Raw genomic sequence first — 17,533 nt, 5'->3', positions numbered from 1 at the left:
CTCAGGAAACCTACTGATGTGTACGGGTTGTCAGGGTAGAACGGCTCGCGCACGACGCATTACGTGCAGGTGCTCTGAGCTGGACAGTGCAAACAAATCAGTGGCACACAAATATACACTTTATTGCGCTGTGGTACTTAAATTGTTCATCGACCCATTGAATACGCCTGCAGACAGATAAAACTAAGTAGTGGCCTGTCAAGGCGTGCGTCACTAAAAAACGTGTCAACATGACAATGTCTGTCCTGGGCGCATCACTGCCGATCACTGTATTAAACACGTATCCCTATGTGAAGGCTACAGGCGACTCCACTTGTAGACAAAGCCTCGCAGGCTGATCCCCACTACGAAATGTAGCTACGAACTGCAAAACCCGAGAGAATTCAACAGTAGAACTGTGGTACGCCGACGCTGACCACGAACCGTACGTTGTTGCCTGTGGCCGCCGCTTGTCACAAGGCGGAAGCCCATCTCAATGGCGGCGGCCCGTAGGCTGCTGATTGGGCCGCGCTTGTGGTTAGCGGAAAGCTTCAAAACCCTGCCCTTGGCGCCAGTCGGAAACACTCTCAGCGCGCCAGCTCTGGTTGCATCCATTGGCGAGAACACGCCTACCAAGGACTTGCCGAATCCAAGTTACACATAATCGCTGCTCTATTACATTGCAAAGGTGTACCAATACGCTATTAAACAGGTAGTCATAATCTTTTGCCTCATCTTCAAGTGTACTATTTTTGTCCTGTGGGTGTGCCTTTACCTTCATTTCGAAGTTGTTCCGCCAAAAAGAACACGGAGAGTCGTTTTAAATATGCGTTTGCATTAATTAATAACACATAAGCACGAAACAAAACAAAAAAATCTGTTTTGAAGTTAACCTGATGGAAATCGTGGGACTGGACTTTCCCACAGTTCAGACAACTTAACTGGCACTTGGGACGCCGCCAGGAATGTGTGTGTGTGTGTGTGTGTGTGTGTGTGTGTGTGTGACAGGGGCGAGCTTCCGTGCCGTTCTGTACTGCCGCGTTATCGGCCTTCCTGGAAGACAGCGACGACCAGCTCAGCGCTGAGCCGCCTCCGTGTCCGCCGCATCTGCCGTCCCAGTTGAAGCTCCAGCTGATACCAGACCATTCTCTCTGCGGCACTGGAGCTGACTCCGGAGAGCTACCACTAGCTGTTCGGCGAGCGCAAGCAGTGAGTGGGGCCCAACTACCTGTTACTGTGATAGGCTTCCAGATGACGTAAGGACGACAAGAAAGCGAACATTTTAAGATATTAGTACCTATCACAGCGGAACAATGTTTCTAACCGTACCTCCATGTGTAACTCAAGAAACATTGTTAGATTATCGGAAAAACTTACCGACATACTTCTAGCTCCGAAATGAAATTCTTTCTCAGTAAAGAGTCCAGTTCTTGCTTGTCAGAATTAAAATACTTGCTTTCTGTGGTGGGACAAACTTTCACAGCCGTGGGCAGGACCTAAGCATCGATTGGTCTGATAAAATCACCATGTTCATAGTGGATTTTGTGCCGTAAATATCACACACGCGGCTACTATAGCTCAGATCTCACCGTTCCTACAAGAGCGGGTCGTTTCTATTTGTCCACAAGCTTGTCAGCTAGGATCATTTAGCTGAAATTTAATTCTTTACACGCAGAGAAATTGAGAAGAAAGTGTGGTCACTGGTGGAAAATACGGTACTGCAACAGTTTGGAGATTTGAAATAGCTAGAAAGCTTGTCCACGTTAAACAATGTAGCAAAGCAAATTCCAGCCTGACAGCCCAGTGCCAATTGCAGCAATGTGTTTGCAGGACACATTTGTCGTATCGATTGCGTAAACTGAAATCCAGCAGCCAAAACTGAATTATCGGAGTTGCTAATGGAATGTTTACATCACTAGCCTGAAATAGTATTGTGGAGTTATTAATGGAATACCAGATTTTGGAGCCGATATAAACCTAGTGTGTCAGATGCTGACGTACTCGCATTGTCGTCTATGTCTCATTAAAGTGTGTTGAAGTTTCCGAATATATCCGAATGCAACCAACATACACACAACCTACGTAATACAATGCTCTAATATAGCCGTCCTTAAAGTGCAGGGCGCGCCCCACTTGGGAAGGGCGGGGGCGGGGGTTGGGGGGGGGGGGCACAAGGAATAATCTAAGGGGGCGCCGGCTTTTATTGAAATATTTATATTTCATATTATGTAAGGAAAAAACTTCCGGTGAACAAATATTGCTAGCGTCAGACTCTATTTCCACGAACCAAGAAGCTCGTCCATCGTTAATTTACTGTCTCATTTCACAAGAATTGACAAGCAGACCCTGTCAGCAGGAATGCTGAGAAAAGTCGCTAGTAACATTTCATCACAGAACCCCCTTCACTAATCACGCGCAGGGGAGCGATTAACAAATTAACTAGCACTAATGGCAATAGGCCGCTTGATAATGTTCCCGCCACTTCCTTGCAAATCTGACTAAAATAACAATTGTTAACCAGTCATTGTGACTATCCATCTGGTTTTGCCATGCTTCCGGAGTCAGTTCACGGGTAATGAGTCAGCTAAAAGTCAAATTCTACTGCGTCTTCAGTGGAAGTGGGTAACCGGATTTAAAAGAAAGGAATGAAAGTGCCGGCATTCACATAGATATGTGGCTGATTTACAAATCAAGAGATCGCATAGAACTGATTCGCCCAGTGCCCCTTTTCCTTCGAAAGTATACAGTTCTAATAAGGAAATAGATTCGAATTTGATGAAAATACATTCTTCTTTCACATCTTCCTCTGTTCCAATCAGAAATATTAGCTCTCAGCTCAAAAATCCAAGTACATAAGTATCATGTTGATTGTCTGACATTAGGCTTTATCAGCATTCTTGTGTTCTTTGTTTGAAGAATTTACCCAATAGTAGCTTGAAGCCTATAAAAAGACACCTTCCAACAAAACATCCAGACTTTACTTGTAAACCCATCGAATTTTCTAAGCGTGATGAGCAACAGCTTAAAGGAAATGCCAGATTCGTCACAAAACAGATATCAGTCTCTAAGAAAGCCCCAAGGGAATCCCTAGATGTGTCCTAAGTACTTAATTGCAAATGATTATACATTACTCGTGAGAAAATAATTCTTCCTGTCATAATGTGCGACATCTTGCATGGAGAAAGGTTTGGCGAGAGTGAAGTCGATACCTCTCAGATGATGAAAAATCAATTGCTACCGAGTCTTCACGATATCACAAAATTCGTCCTGCAACTTGATGACAGTATTGATATCGGAAATATTTTCCAGCTTCATGTTTTTGTATGCTGCTGTTATGAAAGTGAAATGCTCGGGGACTATGTGTTTTATAAATTCTGGAAGGGAGGACTACAGGTGAATTTATTTTCGGTGGTAATTTGTTATGAGCAAATTGTGTTGGCGTCCGTACCGACGGGGTGACAGAATTTACTGAAACTGAAAGGAGTTTCATGGGAAGACTGTGTGCTGTTTGTCCTTCTGTAAAATTCTCACATTGATTTCTATAGTAGTGCAACCGGAAGTCAATAAACTGCTGAACGACGCAGTCAAAGCAGTCTTGACCGCAATGAAATATTTATTTGTAATGGTAACGTATTTCGGTCAGAATGTGACCATCTACACCATGATGGTAGACGGCGGCGGTGAACGCATGAGCGTCCAAACAACGTTCTCGGCGCCAGCTGGAAGAGGATCTGCGAGCCGCTGTTTCAAAGACCCAACTCAGTCTGAATCTGCTTTCTTCACAAGTTTAAGCACACGCGTCACACTAAATCTGGAAATATCGCAAAAGTTGAGAATTTTGATCCGTGTGCGTCTTTATTCTTGTTTATTCCCTTTTTGGATGATCAGATTGGATGTAACAGTTTCTAAATTGGCGTTTAAATGTCGACTATTGTTCTGTCGTCATTTGTACGTCATGATACCTCAAATATTAAAACATTCCAAACGAACTGAAAGCAACATGGAGGGAAACAGTTAAACATTAAGTAACTAATTTGCGAGCTAATTTTTAAAGAAATGTGTACGTAGTGAAAGACACATTTGCTCCGTTTCAATAACTGCAAACGCAACTGCGGTTATTTATAAACTTGTTGTAAATGTTAATTTTCACCACCAGTGTATAGTACAAATCTATGGTAATTATAAAAAATTATAAAAAAAATTTAACTCTTGTGCTCGAAAAATTATTACTATTGTTATTGTTGTAATTCATAGCTGGACTAAATTAAATAGATATCATGTTACAAAAAGTGCGAGATGGGTTGAGGAAGGAAGGAAAAGAAAAGTAGTGGCCGGGGAGGGGGATAATTTATGTTTCAGAGGGGGCGGGGGGCGCGACGAAAAGTAGTTTAGGAACCCCTACTCTAATGTATCATTAACGGATATTAATGTAGTTAAAACATTGTATTTTTTATTTGGCTTAAAAAGTTTGCAGTGAGGAGTAAATGAGTGAGACTGAGTAGAACATGTTAAGGGGACTTGAAATGCCATTATTCGCGTTTTCACAAACTGTTAGCCACTTTATGACGAGAGGCTGCAGTCCTAACGAGGTAAACCCCATTGCCATGGTTGCTTCCCGTCGTCTCCAGGTTCTGCAGCCGCCTGTGTGAGACCATAGAAATGCCTGACAGAAAATTATTCCCTCAGGATGTCCATTTCTCTATCGCCACTCATTCTCTTCATTCTTCAAGTGGTGTATGCGTAATTGCCGTATTTCCGCCGCCATGCTGTTGATGGCGTGTTTGTCGTTGGTCGTGTCAGCGTTGCCGTACGATAACACTAAGCTTATCGGTAAGCTGTTGTCGAGCAGAAAGTCTCTTTTAAATTCCGAGCACGGGGAAAACACACACACACACGATCTATTGGAACAAGAATAATGTTTTGCAACAGTACAATATTTGCCTCAGTTCCGTAACATCAGCGTCTGTTACATCTCGAGAACTGCGAACTTCATTGACACGTTAGTTGCTCGTCCACCAACGCTTTCACAACACTTAGCGAAGTCACATAACTCGTTACAAAGCCATATCATATTCGTCTGCACGCATCAGTTTGGGCAGGAAATTTACTCAGAATTTTTAGGATCACTAACAGAGCGAACGCCAGTGAAACACGCAGAGGACGTCGAGTGACGAAATTGACAGAAGATAACAGCGCATTCCTAGCTAACACGTATTCGGAACAATAAATAACGAACAACAACAATATTGGACAGTATTTGCTGCTAAGACGGAAATGATAAACATCATAAGCCCACCGGGAATTAAATACTGATTATTGCGTAGTTTATCAGAAAAAGAAGCATGCAGGCTGTCTGATAACACGAATCCTACAATTTTCGATGTAAATGGTAATGTGGTTGACAAAACTGTGCAAGCAGCCTTGTGCAGAAGTAAAAGAACATAGTTTTGTAACATGGTTTTACAACCTTAGGCAAAGGGTTTATCGTCTAAAATAAGCTATATTCGAAAAGTAAAGGCCGTTTGCTTATAATACGGTTTGTCTGCTCAGAACAAGTTGTACGAATGCAGCGCTGTCTGTGAATTGGTTTCGAAGACAGATGCGCCGCGCGGTTCTGGCGCTGCAGTCTGGAACCGCGAGACCGCTACGGTCGCAGGTTCGAATCCTGCCTCGGGCATGGATGTTTGTGATGTCCTTAGGTTAGTTCGGTTTAACTAGTTCTAAGTTCTAGGGGACTAATGACCTCAGCAGTTGAGTCCCATAGTGCTCAGAGCCATTTTTTGAAATTTAGTATGGACACTAAACATCTTCTTTTGTGTGACCACACGTTATAATAATAATAAAATTCAGACCGCTGACATCCTGTAAAAAGTGGAGTCATGTTGGGAGTATCACTATTTGCACGACTGTCACGGGAAAGCACAGACATTGAAAATTGTGTGCAAAGTGTTTGCTGAAACTGCGTACAAACCACACAAAGAGCAAAGAAAGCAAAGTGGACGAGCCTTTTGTCCTGCTACTTACACGGATGGAAATTATTTATTTCCTCGCGTTGTCACGGATATGGCGGCATAATCTAAACAAGAGTAAAAGCTGTGGCTCGTTCCAACTTCGCCCAAATAGAAAAATGAACGCCTCCTTACTCGAGTCTTACAATAATGGTTATTGTTTATGGGATGGATTGCGCATCTATGTGGCAGATTTCATGGATCTTCGATCAGCAGTTGCACCCCACTTCGGCAGAATGCGAAACACTCAGCAGACCGAGATACGCTATCAAAAATTGACATAGCGGGAAACCATTGCTAGGAGTAGTCTCCTCCACGACAACACACTACCCATACTGAGATCAGTTAATCGTACAGGATTTCCGTTGGAACCTTCGGCCACCAAACCTACAATCCCGACATGCTGCACTTGAAATAATGGCATGCCGGACAAGGCTTTCAAGATGATGCAACGAAGAAGGTAGTTGTCAACTGTTTAACTTCCCTGAATAGAGTTTGTATAAGCTAATGCAACCTCATGGAAACTATTTATAAGGAAACGACAACTACGTGGAGAAGTGAATAGATTTGTGGGAAAACTAAAACCACCGTTACGTATTTTTTTTAACAAATGCATTTGTTCATGACAGTACTGCCCATAATTTGCCGATACAGATCAGACACGAAGCGCCAACAGTGAAAATTACACCAGTAGCATGCACTGCTTTTACCGTGATTGATAGAAATACTTTGCTGTTGTGATTAGTGTATAGGACGCTCTGTAGGCTACCCCAACATCTGATAGTTCCAGTTTTTTCCTAGTACAGTATTCAATATCAGACATCAGAAAGTAATGATTGACATTGCCACAGTAAGTGTGCTTCACTGTCACCAGGTCATTCTGCTAACATCATTATGATTTCAAGAAACCTATTTCTATTTCTTCCCCAAAATGATTTCCTTCTGTAAATTATTGTATTTATACAGCAATGATCTGGCAGAAGGGCCTGTTTATACAGTGGTGCATGCTCCTTTATGGCTGACACTTGACTGTAGTTTTTATTATGTGTGATTACTCATCTATTTGCAGTGGCGGCCTAAGCAACTGGCTGTTCCACGTCGCCCTGCCTACGGACACACCGCCCAAGGGCAGTGAGCCATCGCAGGTACTATTGCGCATCTACGGGCAGACCCACGGCGAGCGCGCTCTTGAGGCACTCGTCACCGAGTCTGTGATATTCACATTGCTTTCGGAGCGCCGCTTGGGGCCCAAGCTGCACGGCATCTTCCCTGGAGGCCGCATTGAGGAATACATACCGGTGAGCTTCTGCCTCTCAATTGTTTGGAATCTTTGCCACACATGTGAACAGAGTTTCACACTGATTTCAGAAACAAATGCAAAGATTGTTACTATTGTCCCTCTTCTGTGAGTATAGAGCACAGACTAACCAGCTGGACATAAGCCTTATTACTGGCAGTTCTATCAATACCATCGTTAGTACCCAAATATTGTCTTCCTTAATAATCGTTGTGAACATAGGTTAAGCACATCTGGTACTAACACAACTATTGCTTCATTGCTGCCATCACTGTTGGGTCAAAGTATTAAAACTGTACTTCCACATTATTTTTATCAGTGGTTTAGCTACCACTCAAACTCAATATCTAAAATATGTCCAAAGGATTAATATTCAAATAGACAGTAGACTTTTGCACAATTATTTGAAAAGATTTGTTATACAAATTACTCTTGTAGTGCAAAGAGATTGTTGTCATGGTGTCATGGTGACAGCTACTGCTGCATTTTTGTGTATCTTTAGCTTTAGACACAAAGGAATATTAGAGACTATGTTACCACATTAATGAATACACTTTACTATCAAATCAGAGACTTTTGTATTAGAATGTCTAATACCACAAGCTGCCTCCAACTGAATGCTGTTGAATTTTTTGATCCTCAAATTTTGCCATTACCAATTTGGGACCACTGCACTAAACTGGCCACTAACCTCCATCTTACAGAATGGTGAATGTATATAAACTGTACATAGCAATTACTTTATTGTACCTCCAATTCAGTTGAGAAATGTATAAAATTACAGAGACGCAGAGTAGCTGGTCAGTACTTACTTACAGGAGGCAGAACTCAAGTACTACCACTAGGCAATTGAAAAGTGATAAAGCTATTCTTAACTTTTCACTTCATCTAAGCTTTCACAAAACCTGTTACTGAATAGGTTGACAATTCTGTCATATTAAGACAATTAAATTAGCAGTGTATTATTAACATTGTATTATTTTGTGTGTCACAGCAGCCATACTGCTGCTGAATTGTGTTCTGCAAAACTTTAAGGGGATGTGGACTTGACATCTTTGCAATGTAAAATTGTATGTGACCTAAGGTACCTCTTCTCAGAATTTATATTAGCTAGAGTGTTAATATTTTTACAGTTTATGCTCATATGTATCCTGGCAACGTTTAAACAATAACATTGTAATATCTTGTTCAGAGACTTGAATATTAATTTTTTCCTCTATGAGTTGCACTTTTCAAAACAGTTCGTCATATTATTGCCTGTATTTTTTTTTATTTTTGTATTTTGCAAGCAATCAACGTAATACTGTTTCAGTACATACACATTAGCTGCCCAAGCACTCGAAGAAAATTTGATAGTTCTATCTTCAGTAAAAGATGAGAAAAGGGAACCAACAGGAATTCCTAGCAGCTCAAGAATCTGTCATTTTGTTATGTTACCTTGGTTAAATGATGGCACAGAATCATATCCACCAAAATGATGTGTGTTAATACCCATAAACATGGTTTTTGGGAGACAATGCCATGTTACACTGTTCACACTTTCATTAGGGTTCTGTGTTCTACCATGAAGACATTTCTTCGTGAGGTTTATATTGGACAGATTCCTGAAGACTAGTTTAATTTCCTACATTACAACTGCTTGTAAACTGTGATAATGATTGTAATCTTCTCTTGTTGTTCATCCCCTATTATATTTACACCAGCTGTTCTGATCATCAGGATATAATCTGAGACTACGGTGCTCATTTGTAGAAGTAATGTGGAAAAACAGGACCCATACAGCTTTCCTCATAGTGTGTGCATCATGAGTATTTTGTTGGATTGCTAGTTCTGAATAAATTCTATTCCAGCATCAGTCAACCTCCCTTTACCATCTAATTTTTTACCATCACTTACCATTTTTCCTTTCACTGTCACATTCAGACGTCTAAGTGTAGCTTCCAGTCTTCTGAATGTGCCCCATGCACTGAAGCTTCTGTATCTCAACATTGTTTCCATATGGCTTGATCTCCATAACATGTTTGAAGGCTTTTGAATCACCATCCCACAAATAATATAGAAAACATACATTATACCACTGAGAAGCATGATCACACAGCGTCTTTACTCCAGGAACCTTAGTACCACCACTGTTACCTGGAAAAATTTGCTCTACACTTATCACTATGTTCGTTATTCAGTTTATTAGTTGAGCAATAGTATTTTGGCACAATAGCCATATCAATCCCCTTTCCAGGGTCAACACTTGTAGCTGTAACAACGCGATTGTTGGAGGTAAGACCCCACTTCTGCCGTGTACCATTGAAAGCTACTGTGGGGTCACAGGAATTTTCATTTTTTTTTATTGCTTCATCTACTGCTTCACACACAGTTTTGTGGGCTACATCCTGAGCTGCAAAGCCTAATGCATAGTTGTACATGTCAGATTTTCAAGGGTCATTGAAACAATGTTTCCTATTGAGTGTAAACTGTTCTTCACTTTCTTCTACTAGTTCTCACATTTTTTGAACACTTTTCCACTAGCCATTGCCATTTTCACACAAAAATGTGTATTCACCACATGTTAATAAACACGGAAGTTAAAGGTATATGCAAACAGACAAGAGGGTATCTTTTCAAAGCTGGCAAACAGTGTAGCTGGGGATATGTCTCATAACACAAATTAATCACTGGAAACTAGCAGTCTTGAAATCACAATAAAAGACTGACAGATCTCCAGTTGACCATGACAGCGAGAAAAACTGACCACACTACTTTGGAAAGCCAGTAAATTAATATGATTAGGATTGTAGTACAACAAAGAGCAATAAATAATATTAAAGAGGAAGTCTCATAGAATATTTTAAGACAAAAAATTGACTATTTTCACTGACAATATGATTCCATGTCCCCTTAAACATACCCTAGAAGTCACTTGATGAACTGATCCATTATTTTACTTAATAATGACACTGCTCTGCAGTAGTCATTGTTATAAAGCCACAGCTTTAAATGAGAACCATTTCTGTTCTATTGACAGAGTTGTAAGTAGTTACTGTTATTCATTTAAAACACCAGCACACAATTTATTTGACATATGAGAGAAAGGACTAATCAGACCATAACCAGGATTTATAGTATAATACAGGAAAGCACTGTAGAAACCAAATAAATGCTTTTCTTTTAAAAGAGAGCTGACTTTTTTAACATTCTATGTAAGTACTAATCAAAATTCGAATGTCTTGCTAGGCACGGGCATTGAAAACCAGAGAGATGGCAGATACCAAATTGAGCCCACTGATAGCAGAGCGCATGGCTCAAATTCACAGGATGAATGTACCAATAAGCAAGGAACCACGCTGGCTTTGGGACACTATGGATAGGTAAGTTTATTGAGGTTTTTGTCTTAATATTACTTACATATGTTTTAAAATTAACTGAGAGGATATCAAATTGGTTTTAAATAACTTTATGGGGAAGAAAAGTAGGAGCTTTGGACCTGGCTACTAAAGCTACTGTTTCTCTGAGACAGTCTTTCCCCAGTCTTTATTTTGCAGTGACATCCTGAATATACAGGGTGAGTCAGGAGGAAAGGTACATGCTTTGAGGGCTGATGGTATTAGTGATTCTGAACAATACACTTCATGTGGACATATGCCCTATTCTGAATGGTTTCCAAGATAGAACACACTTAATATCACTTTTATATGTTTTTCTTGAATAACTCGAAAACTGCACCCTTCAGCAAAACATGTTATAGTACAAAATTAAACTATATTAAATTTCCTACAAAAAAGATCCTATTCATTTTTTCCTCTAGAACTAATGGTTTGTGCGAAGAGAGAGCATGAAAATGTTGGAAAAATTCGCTCAACACACATGCACTGTAGCTTACATAGTTTTTGTAGGCCAATTTGAGGTAGTTTCCCAACTTGATAGACCACAAGTGTCCCATATCAAACTGTTCGTCTCGACTTGTTACCTCAATATGCTACGTCAAAATGGCCTACAAAAACTATGTAAGCTATAGCGCGTGCGTGTCGAAAGAGTTTTTCAATGTTCTCGCACCCTCTTCACACAAACCATTAGTTCTAGAGAAATAAATGAATAGGACCTTTTTTGTAGGAAATTTAATATAGTTTAATTTTGTACTGGGAAAGTTTTTTCTGGTCGGTGCTGTTTTAGAGTTATTCAAGAAAAACATACAAAAGTGATATTAAATGTGTTCTATCTTGGAAACTATTCGGAACAGGGCATACGTCCATATGAAGAATTATTTTTGTTCAGAATCACTAATATTGTCACCCTTCAAAGCATGTATCTTTCCTCCTGACTCACCCTGTATGTATTATGGATATTTGTATCACTTTGAAAAGTTTTATCTAGGCCTTCTTAATCATTCTTGCATTGATATACTTGGAGGGTGCTATTGTTACACAGTATATATCTGTTACAGGTGGACACAGAGTGCAGAGGCAATTTTGGTGGAGGTTGAAGGTGCTCAACCTGAGGTTCTTTCCTACATCAATAAAATCCAAAAGTACAACCTAGGATCTGAAGTAAAGTGGTTGATGTAAGTCCACATTCACATCTCAATTTTTTTAATTGCCATCAGTAGGATGTAAACAGTGAAGTTAGGAGTGTGTTTCTATATTTTTTCTTAAATAACCATTGCTGTTCTTTAACAATGTTTATTTTTTGTCTAAAGCAAATGTCATATGGTGGTTAAAATATTTCACTGTTTACAGTAAGTGAGGGAAAAAGACTGTGCACATGTGGATTTTTAACACAAAGAAAAATTTTACATTTTGTGTTGAGATTTGTAAAGCATCTGAGTCAACTACACATTGCGATACTAGTAAAATTGCTTATACCTGGATCAGAATAACAAAGTGAGTGACAGAAGATTGTTCACATAGAGCTGCTGCAGTAATAACTGACCAGAGTATGAGAGCTGTCACACTTCTATTTGGTCATCATTGTTGTATTGCTCTGTGGATGACAATAATGTCTGCTGCTCAACTTCTGATTCATTTTTGCAGTGGGCTTTGGTTTTTTGTGGTGATTTTTTAAACAATACTCAAAAGAATGTCTGCAGCTAACAGTGCACTCAGTCCCGCATTGGAAAGCTGTGTTGCTTTGCCCATATTGGTCATGGGGTATAGTGGTGAACTGTGATTAGTAAATCCTTTCAGAGTCTGTCAGTGACTCTTTTATCCACGTACCCTTGTTGTCACACAATGTTTGTCTCTGGAGGCAAGGTGACATTCTTTTCGATGACCACTATTGAGAAAATTTAGAGGACTGTCATTTGAAGCTGACTGCTGAACGATTCTACTACTGCCAACAGACATTGTGCGCAAGGACTACGGAGATAGATACAAGAAATTAGGACTTGTATGAAAGCATATAGACAGTTGTTTTTCCCTTGCTCTATTTGTGAGTGGAACAGGGGAGGGAATGACTATTAGTGGTACATGGTACCCTCTGCCACACACCGTATGGTGGCTTGTGGAGTATCTATGTAGCTGTAGATATAGATGAAAGAAAGAGCTGTATACAGAATTTGTTAAACTGAACCTTCTACATTCTAAATTGTATCCTCTGTCAGTGTAGAAATGCATTACTGATGCCATATGCGCAGATGAATCCTAATTCTGTCCTCTGATAGGAGCATTTGAAATAAATTACATCAGTCCAGTGGTTGCCATGTGGTGGTATTAAACTTCTGTTGTATTAGTATATTGTTACATTACATCCTGGATTTTCCATTGTTTGTTATATTAGTAATTTGTTTCGCTCGTATAAATTGTCGATTAGGTGTGGGACAACTTGACACAACACAGCACAAAACAAATGGAAAATTGTACAGTAACATAAAAACTGTAAAGGTTGTTTTGATTGTAGTAACAGTTGCTTTTAAAAACTGTCACTGAGCATCCGCTTTTGAAATTTTCCACATTAATGGTGTTTCTGTAGGGAGCAGACTATTCTGTGAAAGCTTCTGCACATTGATTGCCTTTGACATGTAAAGTAGTATCATTCTTAGAAAGGGAAAATGGAGATAAGAAGCTAATGTCTGCCTGTTGTAATTGTTTTATCAAGTGACTCTTATTTGAACATGACCTGGAACTGTGTTATTTCCTGTGTGCAGGTCTTTCCTGAAGAAGCTGCAGTCTCCAGTAGTATTCTGCCACAACGACATGCAGGAAGGCAATATTCTGTTGTACAACCACAACCTCACTGACCAACAGGCTCTCAGCACACCACGTCTGGTGCTGATAGATTTCGAGTACTGCTCGTACAACTACCGCGGTTTTGATTTGGCTAACCACTTCATTGAATGGGTGTATGATTATACATATCCTACTCATCCATTCTTTTCAGTCAATTACAGCCACTATCCCAGCCCAGAGCAGCAGGTAAGTAATTCTGGCATGTGTAAATATTTTGGTGTCTGGGCATAAGGTAAAATGTTAAAATGCATTCCACACTGCCTACAGCAACATATTGGTGGTTTTTAATATGCTGAAGTTCATTTCTATTAGGGCCAAAGTCTCCCTCTTGAGCAGTAATATGAATGTGGAATATGAGTGTGCATTGTAACACAAAGTGCCAAAACAGTATTATAACACAAAGAATGGAACCTACACTCATGAGTTATACAGATGTAAAATTTGCTTCTACGATAAATGACACTGCAAATTGTTTTAGACAGTCAGAGAAGCAGAGTCTCCAAAATTTATATGTTCTGGCATTTCTTATATTGCAAGCTGATTAAACGTTCACTTTCCGTTCCACAAAGTAAAATTTGTGATAAATATAGGAAAATTGGAAATTTGTGGTAAGGTCTTTATGGGACCAAACTGCTGAGGCTATCAGTCCCTAAGCTTACACACTATTTAATCTAACTTTAACTTATTCTAAGGACGACATACACACACCCATGCCCGAGGGAGGACTCGAACCTCTGACGGGGGTAGCAGTGGGGAGAGTCGGGAGTAATAGATAGAGTTGTCTGTTAGATCTTTACTAGTGTTAATTTTTATTGAGATAGTTGGCTTAATATAGCACTGCTGAAAATACCATTTTCTGTTTACTTTGCAAGACTTTCATGGCCTTTTGATGCCTGGATTTCATGTAGTACCATTGACACTTGAGTTCAGTGCCTATAAAATAGCTGCTAAAATAGAACATTGATATCTAATGCTATACTGTTGTAACTCTATCAAATACTGAATTTCCATCAGTTAATACCAAAGGAAGGATAGAACAATAAAATGAAGACATATTTCTACCATCAGTGAATCCATTCTCTCACTGATGTTGGCAACAACAATAATAATTGACAACATAGACACTATGCAGAATGGAGATAAGTCTCTCCAGAAATGGTTTTGATTATGAATGTATCTGCCAGAAATAGTTCACACTGAACACAAATCTTGATAAAATATGCCACTAACTTCAGCTACTAGTTCTTAACCTATGGCAACTTATTGGATATTGTGGTGTAAAAATGTGGTTGGACTGTCACATTGAGTAGACTGCTCATTGTCAGAGCTTTCATAGTAAGGTCTTCAGCTAAATCTGTTTAGTTTGTTACGACACTTCTGCATGTTACATCCAGTACGATAACATGGCACTGTCTGTTGCACATTCAAACATTTCCATGATCTGAATGTTCTAGCTCCATAAATATTTTAAGGCCATGAAGAAACCAGTCTAGTGTAGAAATGACTTTTCTTTCATGTCAGAACAATGTTACCCACTTTTCTTTATTACTTTACAAGATTATTAATAAAGAAAATGCATTTCCTTCCATGACCACTGTGAATGTTTTGCGAATAAAACCATCGGGATCACTATTAAAATTTTCTTTATTTATAACAAGTAAATAAATACTTTAAAAAGATACTTATAATAAGTAAAGAAACTTTAATAGTGGTATAGATGCTTTTATTTGTGACACACTTAATAAACTAAGTCACTAATGTTTCTATATGATTACCTTGTAAACAGCATTGTGGACCATACATTGACAATGCATTTGACATGGAGAGCATTTCAGGAATATTTTCTGTTTATTTGTGGAATGCATGTTCTATAAAGCACACGTTTTGTTAAAATTCATAATTCATTTTTTGTTCATATAATTATTATAATTGTGCCTAATCCCATGCCAGCTTTTTTGTTTTAGTTCATCCTGAGTTGTTTTCTTTATTTACTTCCCTAGCATATGACTAATGTAAATCAGAGCCATTGCAACATGATCATACATTTACTTTCACATGATATGGATTCATTTCAGCCTGAAGGAACATGCCTATGTTGCCTCCAGCCGTGTTCTAACTTGGGTGCAATAATGTGCGAAAAAGACAAGATTTTTAACCAATTACACTATCACCGCAGAAAATTTTGTACTATTTCACAGAAAAAGCAGATTTGACTTTATCCTCTTCAAAGGATGGTGATTACTGTTGATTATTGGCTGGGGTATTATATATAGTGAAACAGGAGGACTAACAATAGATTTATCTGTCTGGATACTATAAAGCAGTAGAATATGTTAATTTGTTTTAAATAATAGTGAAGGGGATAAACAAATTTAATAACATATTTATATCACTTAGAGCTGACTACTATGTAGATATGTTGATATTTAGACTCTTAATATTTTAAAAATGCAAATTAAATTTCATTGTCACATATGAATTCATAACACATAGAAACTTCAGATGCTTAGTACTATATAACAAGCATCATAAATTCAGTTTTATCAATCAAATCTGAATCTTCATTCACACAGCAGTCAGCTCATAATATACTCAGTGTAACTTTCAGGTAATCAAAAAGTGTATTCAGGTAAGAACTTTTAACTTACTTACAATAATTAGAGATGGGGATATCACACGTTAAATGAAAAACGAAGAAACTAGACTTGCTCAAGAGTTATTTTTGCCAATAGATTAATGTAATGCACAGGAAAAAAGAAATGCATTGTACATTGCATTAATTAATGAAAGTAAATACTTATGTAGAAAGATTATGTACTAACAAAATTGTTGCTCTCATGCTGCATAATAATGTTTTGTCATTACTTAAAATTAATATTTGTAATGGACAGTGGATACACAAAAACAGAACTGTGCTCATTTCACAGGAATTGATGTACATGGTGATCATTAAAGTGCTGCTGCAGGACTGTGCAGGGACGAGGTGGAGAGGGCAGTCAAGAGGTTAAACAATGTGTGTGTGTGTGTGGGGGGGGGGGGGGGGGGGGAAGAAAGAGAGAGAGAGAGAGAGAGAGAGAGAGAGAGAGAGAGAGAGAGAGAGAGAGAGATTCCCAGGAGAGGTTCTGGGATGGGCCTAAGGATTTGAGGAAAGACTGGAGAGACTGCTGTATTTCTGTAAAGGAGTCACTGTGGCAGGGTTTGTATGTGGGTAAATCTGACAGCTGGCACAGTCCTTCAGCCAAGTTATCTTTGCAATTCAAGATGACAGTGCTGGAGCCTTTGTCAACAGGTAGCATTATAAGTTCGCGAACAGTTTTTAGCTGGTGGATTGCAGATATTTCTGTGGATGTGAGGTTAATTTGCATCTTGAGAGCTTTGTGTAAAGAATTTATAATTTATGTATTAAACAAATGTGAGTGAAATCAGTAACTTAAGTCATTAATATGTAACATCACTTAGTCACATATCTAGGAGTTACATCATATGCAGTTTCCAGACACATGATTTTGCTGTGAGAGGCCTAGGACAAAATTTTCACGTTTTCCTGATTTGAGCCTATTGTATGTTTTCTTTTATAGTTTTATTAATCATAAAGTACTTGTTCCAGTATTAACTGCTGATCTCTACATCTACATCTCTTATACCTTAGCCACTCTATCTAAATCAATGGCTGCTGAAGTTATAACGCACCTGCTTTCCAGGGATGGGAAAGAACTTTGCTTCAAGTGTGAGTTCCACCACACTGAGTATGGGAGTATGATTCAATATGAACCAAAACAAATTACAACCACCACCACCACCCCGTCCCTGCTGCTGCTGCTGCTGCTGCTGCTGCTGCTGCAGCTACTACTACTACTACTACTAACTCGATGCACATTGGAGATATCCTTTTGTATGAACATAAAGAAGTAACACAAGTGCTATCAAGATCTTAATGTGTTGTCATTTTTGTAGCATGAGAACATTAATTGGAGAACCTGAAATTTGAAAAGAATGTGCATTACAAATCTATTGGTAAATATGAATCGTCATGA

General features: G+C 39.0%; 1 protein-coding gene across 4 annotated transcripts in view; it reads left to right on the top strand.

Moving 5' to 3' along the window:
* The window catches only part of LOC126419879 (choline/ethanolamine kinase), a 183,667-nt gene that overhangs the window by 146,887 nt on the left and 19,247 nt on the right, over positions 1 to 17,533 (top strand). For 3 of the 4 annotated variants that reach the window (XR_007576018.1, XM_050087130.1, XM_050087129.1), the window contains exons 3-6: positions 7,057 to 7,285; positions 10,513 to 10,646; positions 11,720 to 11,836; positions 13,418 to 13,685. Coding sequence is in view for 3 of the 4 variants with exons in the window: in XM_050087130.1 (XP_049943087.1) it covers positions 7,057 to 7,285; positions 10,513 to 10,646; positions 11,720 to 11,836; positions 13,418 to 13,685 (748 nt within the window). In the remaining variant the exon portion in view is untranslated. Of the gene's footprint in view, positions 1 to 7,056; positions 7,286 to 10,512; positions 10,647 to 11,719; positions 11,837 to 13,417; positions 13,686 to 15,574; positions 15,885 to 17,533 lie in introns of those variants that run through there. The other variant, XM_050087131.1, reaches the window with a different exon arrangement.

This window comes from Schistocerca serialis, chromosome 9 (assembly GCF_023864345.2).
Source record: "Schistocerca serialis cubense isolate TAMUIC-IGC-003099 chromosome 9, iqSchSeri2.2, whole genome shotgun sequence".
Lineage (NCBI taxonomy): Eukaryota > Metazoa > Arthropoda > Insecta > Orthoptera > Acrididae > Schistocerca > Schistocerca serialis.
This window is presented reverse-complemented; position numbering and strand designations above follow the sequence as displayed.